Source organism: Parus major, chromosome 1A, assembly GCF_001522545.3.
Source record: "Parus major isolate Abel chromosome 1A, Parus_major1.1, whole genome shotgun sequence".
Classification (NCBI taxonomy): Eukaryota; Metazoa; Chordata; class Aves; order Passeriformes; family Paridae; genus Parus; species Parus major.
This window is the reverse complement of record NC_031773.1, coordinates 47,104,914-47,115,590: the sequence shown is the minus strand read 5'-3', so window position 1 is coordinate 47,115,590 and position 10,677 is coordinate 47,104,914. Positions and strand designations below refer to the sequence as shown.

The 10,677-nt window shown below is 58.6% G+C and overlaps 1 protein-coding gene across 1 annotated transcript; it reads right to left on the bottom strand.

Annotated features, from left to right (window-relative positions):
- Positions 1-340: 340 nt before the first annotated feature.
- On the bottom strand, positions 341-9,881 carry SHISA8 (shisa family member 8). Its single transcript, XM_015626953.3, has 4 exons — positions 9,062-9,881; positions 1,904-2,028; positions 1,659-1,799; positions 341-1,132 (listed from the first exon to the last, which is right to left on the bottom strand). The coding sequence occupies exons 1-4, from the start codon at positions 9,607-9,609 to the stop codon at positions 819-821; spliced, it is 1,128 nt and encodes a 375-aa protein (XP_015482439.1). The 5' UTR covers positions 9,610-9,881; the 3' UTR covers positions 341-818.
- Positions 9,882-10,677: the final 796 nt, after the last annotated feature.

Here is a 10,677-nt window from a genome sequence, read left to right as displayed (position 1 = left end):
GAGCTGGGCCAGAACCCTGCAATTTTAGGACCTTCTCTAGGGGAGGAAGGCTGTTACCTGACCTTGCTTTAGAACAATGTCCTTTCGCTCCATCTCTTTGTTTCTCTGCTCCCCCTGGTAAAACTCTGTCAGAACCATTAAGCTTCAGAGAGAGGAGATCTGTTTTTTGTGCAGCTGCTTGAAGGGTTTTGCAGTTGGCCCTGGAAGCTGTGTTCCCACCATGTCCCCCATCGTGGGGGGTTCCCCAGGCCCTGTGGGGGAGTGGGCTTTGTGCCTTGCTGCCCCGGGGGAAGGTTTTGTGAGCAGTGTGAAGTTTCCCAACCAATTCATACCAAGGCCATACAGTTCAATGTGTTATTTATTGACAAGGTGGAGGCTGGGGCAGTGAAGGGAGGAGGCTGGGGAGGCAAAGGGGCTGCTCGGGCTTTGCTGGCAGCATGGGTTTAGTGCTTTGAGTCAATTGCTCTTCCCCGGACCTCGTCAGGCGAAGGTGCCTGGCCCCAGCAGGATCTGTTCCCAGTCCGTCCAGCGTTGGCCCCCATGCCCTGAGCAGGGTACGGCTCTGCCAGTGTGTTCCCGACTCAGCCTCTTCCGGGCGTGGGCTGAGGACGCCTGAAACTTGCTGCTCGGATGAGTCCCCGAAGCCTCCTCGAAGGTGAAGTGCAGCCGGCAGTCCCCATCCCGGGGGCCGGCTCGTCTCCCGGCCTGGCCAGCGCCGCGCTTTGTCTAAGTCCTGTGGTGCTCTCCTCCGGCGGGCTGCCCCCGCTGGCAGCGACTCCCGCCTGAGGGGCAGCCCCAGTCCCCGATGGCACGGGCCGTCAGACGGTGACCTCGGTCTTGCTGTTGGTGGCGAGGTGCCGCGGGTGCTGCCCGTACAGCGAGGCGGAGGGGCCGAAGGCCTCGGGTGGCCCCTCAGGGCGCAGGGTGGCCAGGCCCGGCCGGCGGGGTCCACGATGGGGACCCCCCTCCCAGCCCCCCGGGAAGGCCGGACCCCCTGGCACCTTGGGGCCCTTGGCTTTGGGCAGGGGGCAGCCCTCGGCCAGCACCGGGGTCTCGGCTGGGAAGGTCAGTGTGCTGGCGGGGGGTGGCTCCAGCCCCCCGAACCGCCTGTAGAAGTCCTCGGTGGCGCTCTCTGTGGGGACAGGCGTGCAGTGTCACCCCTCCAGGACCTCCTGCTGGCACGGGGGGCCCAGGGAAGGTGCAGAGGTGGAGAAGGCTGGGATGGGGCTGTAGGAGGGATTCTGGGCACTGACTGGCTGGGGGCGATATTGGCAATAAACTGGCTGGGCAGTGCTTTTGGAAGATCCTGGGGAACCGATTGCTGCGCAGTGCAGTGTCCATGTGGACCCTGAGCCCTGATGGGGTGGGCAGTGCCCCAGGTCTGTGTGGGATCCTGGGTGCTGGTTGACTGGGAAGCGCAGTGGATCTGCAGGGGGACCCTGGGCACTGACTGGCTGGGCAGCACAGCAGGCTGGTGGAGTGATGGAGGAGCTGCAGAGTTTCTGCTGTGAGCAGCCACGCCAGGAGCATTGGGAAACTGGGATGCTCGTTCTGCCTGTGCCCCTTTGTGAGCCCCATGCCCCTCCCCACTTGGTTTTTGGGGTTAACGGGGTGCATGCCCTCCTCCACCATCCCACCCCCAGGGCAGCAGAACTCACCTCCAACCTTGAGGGTGGTGTAGGAAGTGTAGTCCGGGGCTGACAGGGCCAGGCTGCTGGCCAGCGGCAGGCGCTTGCCGTGGCTGTGGGGCCGCCCCAGTGCGGGGGCAATGGCCACCGCGTTGTTCAAGGGTGGTTTGTCTGGAGGGGCAGAGATGGGTGGGAGCTCAGCCGTAGGATGTGCCCTCCCACTGCCTTTATTCACTCAAGCGAACTTACTTTTCCCCACCACACCAGTGCCTTACCTGTGCTGTTTCTGGGGGGTCCCCGGGCCAGCCCCTCGCCCAGAGGCACCTGCACACCCCCCATGAGGCTGTCCATATTCTCAGAGGGGCTGTGTCCTGACTGCTTCAGCAGATCTGTCAGTGTCCTGGAGAGGGGGTGAAGGGCTGTTAGAACAATATCCTACTCCCCTGGGACCCCAAATGCATCCCAACCCTGAACTCCACTCCTTGAAGGCAGAGCTAGGCAGCCTGGGGCTAGGAAAGATCCACTGGGAGCAGTGCACCCAGAATGCACCCAAGCCACTAATCCAGCTTTTGCAGGAGGACTAACAAGTCTAATGGCTAATTGGGGTCTGGCTGGGGCTGAGCCCTCCCAGAGCCAGGGGCATCAAGAGTGGTGAGGGAGATGCATGGCTTGGAGCAGGCTGCAAGGGTACAATGAACTGAGACAGAAGGAAACTGATCTGATGGAAGCTGGAGCAACACCTCTGGGATGCTTCCCTGGTGGAACAGGGGAGAGGAGGCAACACCTCCAGTCAAGTCCCTTCAAAACAGAGAAGACCCCAAGGAAGGGATTAGAGAGGCCACTTGTGCCCCTTCGGGGAGGGAATTAAACTAGTGGCAGCCTCTGGTGCAGGCGCTGTCTGTGCAGAACACCCTCCTTGTAAGTAACAGCATTAAAAATTAAACACCATTACATAAGATAGAGCCCTATTTCGTTTAACATTCATGGACAGAGATTCTGCAGTCCCACCACAGCGCACTGGCAATGCCAGAGCAAGGCATGCTGGTGGTACCAGAGTGGGGCACAGTGGCAGTCAGTGCCAGAGCAGGGTGCACCAATGCTGGTGGTGCCAGAGGAGGGTACAACAGTAGTGGCAGAGGGATCACGTTATCAATGCTGGAGCAGGACCTAGCCACGTGCCACTGCAGCCTTTGGCAGCGAGTCCCAGGAGAGGATGGGATGCTCCTGCAGGTGCAGGGCTTTGTGATGAGAAGACACACCATTCCCCCTGCAGAGACCATCCCTGCAAGATTGCAGGGGTGTCCACTCAGGGCTTTTTTTGGCTCGCTAATCCCCAGCTCACTGTCAGCATGCCTCGCGCCTCAAAGGCTCTGGCTGGCTCACAGACGCACACCGTGAGCTGATGGTTAGCAAGTGGTTGGACGATAAAACAGCAGATTAAACTCAACATGCATAAATGCAAATTGGAGAGGGAGGGGGGAATAATCCTGACTTGGTAAATGTGTCAGCTCATGGCACCAAAGCGCTCAAAAACCTAGCGAACATGATGCTTGGAATTTCAAGGAAAAGCAGTGAGAACAAGGGAAAAAGTAATGCATTGTGCCTGGGGGATGCTTATGCTTGTGGGGACCTAAGGAAGCCTTTTCCCTCCCAGTTTGTGTTCAGTCAACATCACAGGGCAGGGGCAAGAGCAAAGCTACAAGGAAGGGTCACTTGCCTGTGGGTTAATTACACATCATTCTTGGGAAGCTTAATCTCCAGATGGGCCAAGAGAACCCTGATAGAGCTGAAGACATTGAAACAAGCGAGGAGCAAACCCTGGCAGCTAGAAGGCAGCTTGGCAGAAAAGGGCCTGGGGATTCTGGTTGACACCAAGTTGACCATAAGCCAGTAGAGTGCCCTTGGGACAAAGGCACTGAAATGGTTTCCTGGTCTGCATTAGGCAAAGTGTTGCCAGCATGTCTGAGGAAGGTGATCCTTCCTCTCTGCTTGGCACTGGTAAGGCCACACCTCTGGAGTGCTGGCTCCAGCTTAGTACAGAAGCATGGATGTACGGGAGAGAGTCCAGGGAAGGGACACAAAGTTGGGACTGGAGTATCTTTTATACAAAGAGAGGCTGAGGGAGCTAAGACTGTTCAGCCTAGAGAAGAGAATGTTTTGGGGGATCTTACCAATGTACATGAGTATCTGAAGGGAGGGTGCAACAAGGACAGCGTCAAGCTGATGAGGTGACACGTGCAAACAGAAACAGGAATCACTGTTTAAACAGAAGAAATAACTTTTTATTTTTTTCCTTAAGGAGTAGTTAAATGCTTGACCAGGCTGCCTGGGGAGGCTGTGGCATCTCAATCCTACAGCTATTCAAAGCCTGCACCTCCCCAGGAACCTTCCTGCAACAGACTGACCCAACCAAAGTTCAGGCCATGGATGCTGCAGTCAGAGAAACTCTGGGCACAAGCTGTGCCTAGGCTGTGCCTAGGCAGGGCAGGGGGAGGCAGGTACCCCGAGGCCATGGGTGTGGGCTGTCAACTCGGGGAGCTGCTGCCCTGTCAACTCCTACCTTCCCTGGGGTGTACTGCTCACCAGCCCCTCCCCACTGGACGCTGCCTGCTCTTGCCTGTCCTCGGGGCCAGCGCTCAAACAGGCTTGTTTCAACAGGAAGTTCAATGCGATTTGACCTATTTTTAAAATTATTTTTTCTTTTCCTCGGGTCTATTTATGAAGCTTGAGCAATCCTTTATCTATGACTTCTCTCCACATAAATCCATCAATGCTCTTTCTCATAAACGTTCCCTTGTGCTGACCGCTCCAGGCACATGGACAATAACAATTAACAACAATGGCTCGAGCAGCAATAAATGAGCTGTTTTGCTAAGGTGAGAAGCACCCACAAGTCCCCAGCACCAGCAGCACTTGGATTCACCCTGCCCTTGCACCTGGCGTAGTGCCACTGGCCAGGGCTGCCAGTAGGGCTCTCAGGGGCTGCACCCCTTCCCTGGCTTATCCCCAGGTGATGCAGTGAAGGGAAGGTGGACATGGAGGGTGACACTGTGTGCCACTGAACATCACCTTGGGCATTTTGAGCCTTAGTCTGGTCCTGTGGCTGGGGGGCTTGAGGAAGGTCAAGCCACATCTCCCTAGGTCACCTGGTGATCTGCGACACCAAGATGGATCTGGAGTGCTGATGGAGGAAGGGAACAGAGAGTAAGTGTAGCTTTAGACCTGCACTGCTCATCTGTAAAATGTTCTGCTGAATGGTACCACTGAGGCCTTCATCCACACTCTGGCCATGGATGCAGAGTACATGAGGCAGTGTGTGTGGGTGGCTTGGCACCCAGCTTGCCTGAGCAAGCAGGGTGGGCATGCAGCCACCTCCATGGCAAACCTAGTTCTGCTTAATGGTGCAACAAAGATGCCCCAAACCAACCTAGTGCAAGACCTGAGACCAAGCACTGAGGCAGATCCAGAAGCAATAAAGATGGAGGCCAAGAGAGCTTCACAGGAGAAACCATGCAAGAAGCACTCAGTGCTCCTGATCCATCCCCAAGGGATGTGCCTGTGTGGGAGCAGGACGCTGACCTGGCACGGCAGCCTAGCCCAGGGCCTGACTCACTTTTGGGAGGCCCAAGCCCCATACCTGGTAAGCCCAGCAGGAGAGTATGCAAGCCCTGGAAAGGGGGCAGGGAGCAATGGGGAGACAGAAGCACAGGCCTCCAGAAGAGAGGAGAGATGATGGGGTGAAGTGACATTGCCGCGAGCTGGAGTGGGGTCCATGAGGTTTGGAGCAGAGGTGCAGCGTTGCAGGAGGCACAGAGCACGCTGCAGCCACAGGTGAGCACCCGGATGGTCACACTACTGCTCCCAGTGAGAGACTCAGCTTCACCTCCCAAGTTTCCCACAGCTTACAGCGTGTTTGCTAAGGGCAGGGGTGCCCATCCATACAACTGAGCAGCACAGGCACTGTGGGACACCTGTCCGGTGGAGCTCAGGAAGGCGTGGGGTTATCAAAGTGTCTTTGCAAAACGGGAGTTGCAGTGGTGGGTATTGGAGCTTGGACCCAGTGGAAATGAGCATCCCCAAACATTATGTTCAGTCTAGGGACAGACCTCCAGGTCTCTCCAGGAGCTGGATCCTCTTTTGTCCCCCAGAGAGCCCAGGGCAGCACCTAATAGCACACCATACTGCCTGAAAACACTTTTTCTAGGTCTTCACCACTACCTGCTACCATGGACATCAACCACAGGCATGGCCCTGGACTTGAGCATTGCCAGAGAAACACCCAGAATGGCTGGATGCATAGTGAGGCCATATTTGGGGGACCCCAAAAAGCACGGAGAGATCCAGGGAGTGAAAAGTCAGAGTCGAGCACTCACCTACTGCAGCTGCCAGGGCACCTGCTCCTGACAGTTGTTTTGCCCTTCTCCAGAATCTCCCCTACTCTCTAGGAGGCTGCTTCTTGCCCAGTTCTTCCCATAGCATCGTTCACACCAGCTGCAAAACTGCAATTCCCACCCAGGAGGTTTTCAGGGAGAGGTCTGGGGCACGTGCTTGCCCTCAATGTAATGGGCATGGACAGATCCTGGAGGCCCCCAAGGACCTAACGTCCTCGGAGATCCAGGGACTGAAGAAAAACACAGGCAGGTGTTCCTGACTCACGCGGGGTCTGGCCAGGCTAAGCAAGTGCTGGGGACAGATGCCAAGCATGAGCTGAGCAGGAAGGAGAGGGGATTGCCGGAGCTGCCATAAGGCCCTGCAGGAGGAAGGCGGATGACGACGGGAGGACAAACCAGGTAGCTGCAGTCCCTTGAGCACCCACTTCCCTGGGTGGGCCAGCAGCCAAATCCGTGAGGAGACAAAGACATGTTGGAGATGACCAAGGTGTGGGGGTCTCAGGACAAGCTGGACACAGACTCAGGTGTCTCCATCAGGGAGGAACTAATGGACTTTTTGCACCTAGTCACTCTTCTTGGGTTTGGACCAGGACCAGAACCATGACAAACGACATCTGGAGGTGGTTGACCTTACTCCCCAAGAGAGAAACCTGAAAGCAGCAGCAGTGGGAGCTGTCCAGGGCAGCACAAATGCCTCCCAGGAGCGGAAAAACCCCGGCGGGAGGGAGGGATAGGAATGGAAATCAAGACGACCGTGCAACAGGGAGCTGGCCCAAGGCCATGATGCGGTGCCCAAGGAGCAAATGAGAAGCTCCTACCTGAGGCGCTGGGGGAGAGGCAAGGTGGCACTGCCCATGCCTTGGGCCATGTGTGGGTACAGTGGCAAGGCAGGTAGAAATATCCCTGCTGTCTCAGGGGCACCAAGACAAAGCGTATTCCCCCAACTGCCCAGGCACAGTGGAATGGAGGTGATAGCATCCCTTTTTGGATGCTGATGTCGTGATGTCATTTGGCACTGTCTCCATCAGCCCAGCACCCAGGAAGTCAAATCAGCCTGGTCTCTTGCCTGGTTCCTGGGGCTCTGCACCTGATGCACCACTGCTGCCCTGCCACAGCTTTCCAGTCACCAGCCCTGTGGAACCAGAGCCGGTCACAACTGGCACAGAAGGACACAGGACACAGAAGAGGGCAAGACTTCTCCTGACTTCTGCAATGATCAAGGTGTCCTTCTGATTTTTTCCCTCAAAGGTGGACGAGAAAAACGCACCTTCTCCCTATCTGTATGCTAGTGCCCAAAAGATCTGTGGCTTTATGGAGAACAGGCACCTGTCTCTCCAAACTCAGTGGGAAAATTCAGGCTTCCATGAGTTTAGAGGAAGGCAGGGACAAGGGGAAACACACAGCTCCAGCAGCGCAGAATTGAGGCTACCCACAGAAAACAGCCCCTGGTGAGTGGCAGCACTCCCACCAGCATGTGATGGTGGGAGAAGGCAATACCCAATGGCAGGGGATGAGGACATGGGTCTGGATGTCCCAGGGTCTGACCCCTCCCTGAGCACAGTATCTCCTTCACAGGAGGTAGGGGGGGGGATGACCAAAAAAAGACGCGGCGGCAGGCAAGTGGAAGGGGAGTCAGGAGGCTGGCGGAGGCCGTATTGATCCTGTCAAGGTGCCAACACTTCCTCAGGCAACGCAGGGGGAGGCGTGGGCACATAGCAGCACACAGACAGGCTCCCTGCCAAGGTGGGGGCACAGCATGGATCCCCCCCAAACTGCCTCTTGTGTCTCAGGAGGGTCCTGTGACCATTCTCCATTACTTAGTATGACCCTCCTCCAACCAGGGGTGATCAACCTCTGCTCCCCTGAGTGGGTGCAAGAAGTAGAATGGGTCTGGATTTGGGGTGCAGCACCCATTGGTTGCGTAAGTCCCAAATAGGCAGTACCCCAGGGGAAGGAGAGAGTGTGTTGGTGCTAGGGGTTGCAATCAGGACAGCTGCCTGATCATCCCAATGAAATTATTTCCACCAGCCCTGCTTTTCCTTTTTTTAAAAGCTAAAATCCCTTAACAAAATGGCATGAAAATGGGTTTCTTTCCAGGCTTGATGTCCTCACCGAGAAGATGAAAAGTAGAGCCCCAAAATGGGGAGCGAAGCATGTACTGGCAGCGGGAGGGAGAGGGGAAGATGCACTAACAGCCACAGCAGCAGCACAGGAGTTGGGGGAGATGCAGGGGGTCTCCAGTGCCAAAGTGTGTCTGCCCCTTGACCTTCCCCCTGCCAGCCCTGTGCTCAGCCCCAGGAGTGAGCTGAAAAGCAGGGACTAGAGCCACAGGGCATGGGCTCCAGGAAGAAGCTGCCCAATTTTCCACTGGAGGGTGTGCTCCAGGGGGTGTAAGAGTGTGGATGCCCCCTGCAAGGGCAGTGTCCCACACTGGTGCACAGAACAGACCCCAGGGCACACCCACGCAGGCGCGCACACACACACACGTGTGGACGCGTGTGCACACATGCACACGGAGTTGGCGCAGCAGCCACAGTGGAACTGTCAGTTGCCACTTCGTCTCCCCCAGCACTGCAAGCAAGGCTGAGATCAAAGGGACTGCAGTCCAGAGTCACCCCACACACTGTCAGACTCTGTCTCACCTTCCTGAGACATCGGGAGCCACAGATTTGTTGCGGGGGGAAAGCCATGTCCTATAGCTCACATGTCACCCACCCCAGTGACTGGTGGGTTGGCACTCCTGAGCCAGGGACATGCCCTCCTCAAGAGACAGAGCAGGTCATTTTGAGAGGAGATGGGTGTAAAACCACCCCTTCTCGTGGAGGCTGTCCTGGCTGCCAGCCCTCCCTGCCAGGTTAGTGTGTTGCAGTCAACCCACCCCCTGGTGTCTCAGCATGCTGGGACAGGGATTTTAGGGATCACCTCACCCTCTTGGCAGTCCCAAGGTGAAGCCCAGGTTCAGTCTACGCAACGGGCTAGGAACATGAGCTGCTACCCATGGGGAGATGAAGCGGGGAAGGTGGGGGGACTGGACCCCTTTACCTGGAGACGGTCATCTCTGTCTGGGGACCCTGTGCCTTCTCCAGGCCCAGCTTGGTGAAGATGCCCACCAGCACCATGATAGCCACCACACCGCAGATGATGTAGACGATCATGTTGGTCTTGTCACGAGTGGGGTCCTCGGGGGTCTCGTCCACCCGGGCAGGCGGCTGGCCCGTGTTGACCCAGTTGGGGGTGTCGTAGTTGGAGCAGCCGCTCTGGTCCAGCCGCCCGGGCTTGAACTGGCAGCAGAAGCGGTACCCGCAGGTCCCGCAGCAGTACTGGTAGATGCCGGCGTTGCAGTTGAACGGCGGGTCCCACTGCCCCATCACGTCGTAGTACCCGCGGCAGCGGTCCCCCCCCGGTGGTGCCGCTCCGGTGGGCGCGGGGACCGTGGTCTCCGGCGGCGGTGCCTGGCTGCTGTTCCCGCTCTCCCCGGGCCCCCCGGTGCTGGGCTCGCCGCTCCACACCCGGCCGGGCTCCAGCAGCACCAGGCAGCAGATACCCACGACGTAGCTCGGCTCCATCCGCCCGCGGCTCCGGGGGGCCATCCGGGCGAGGAGAGGAGTTAGAGCCGCTCGCCCGGGACCGGCCGCATGGCCGCCGAAGAGCCCCGATGGAGGAGAAACGGGCTGGGGAGAAAGGGGGCGTAATGGAGGGAAGGCAAAAAAGGGTAGAAAAAAAGAAGTGGGTGAAAAAAAAAAAGTGCGAGGGGACGTACCCCCTCCCCGTGTCTCCCCAGATCGGCCGACGGGCAGAGAGATTCAGAGCAGGGGACGAGGCGGGCGGCATGGGAGAGCCGCCGCCTCCCGCCGGCCGGGGAGGGGACGCGGCGGCGGGCGGCGGGAGCGGGCGGGCGGGTCGGGCGCCGGCGGCCGCCCCATCCCCGCGCCTCTGCCCGCGCCTCCCGGCACCGCGCTCCGCCGAGGAGACAGGGAGGAGAGAGGAGGGAAAAGCAGCAAAAGCCCTTCGTACCAGGGCGGGAGGAGCAAGAGGAGCAGCAGGAGGAGGAGGAGGAGTGCGGGGGAGAGGGGGAGGGAGCCAGCGAGGCGCGGGGGGCTCGGCTCCCCCGCCGCCTGACAGCCTCCCGAGGAAACCGGAGAAGGTCCTTCGCCGAGTCCTCTGCCAGGCTCCCCGCCGCCACCGGGCGGCAGGACGCCCGCCCTCCCCGTCGGGCAGCCGCCGCTGGCGGCCGGGCACGCGTGGCACCAGTCCCGGGCCCGCCTGCCCCCGAGCACCACCGAGCGCCGCCGCCGCACCCCCACTCGCCCGGACGGGAGCTGCGGGCCGCAGGCTGGCACTTAGTGGTACAGGAGGGACGTATGCTGGGGGGGAGAGAGCCCCCGAGGTGGTGGGGTGCCCTTCTTCAGCCGCTCAGCAAGGGGGCACTTAGGGAAAGGGGGAGAGCAGCAGTCCCAGTCCATTGTGAACATCAGAGCATCCCCCAAGGGGAGCTGTCGATGGGGGTCTGTAGGATGGGAAAAGTGGGGGGGCTAATGGGGCACCCCTAGAAAGTCATCCTCCATGGAGTTGCAATGATTTTCAGCCAGCCACTGGCTGGCCCTTTGTTTGGACTACGAAGTTCAGACTTTCTGGGGAATGTGCACCCACTGCTTTGG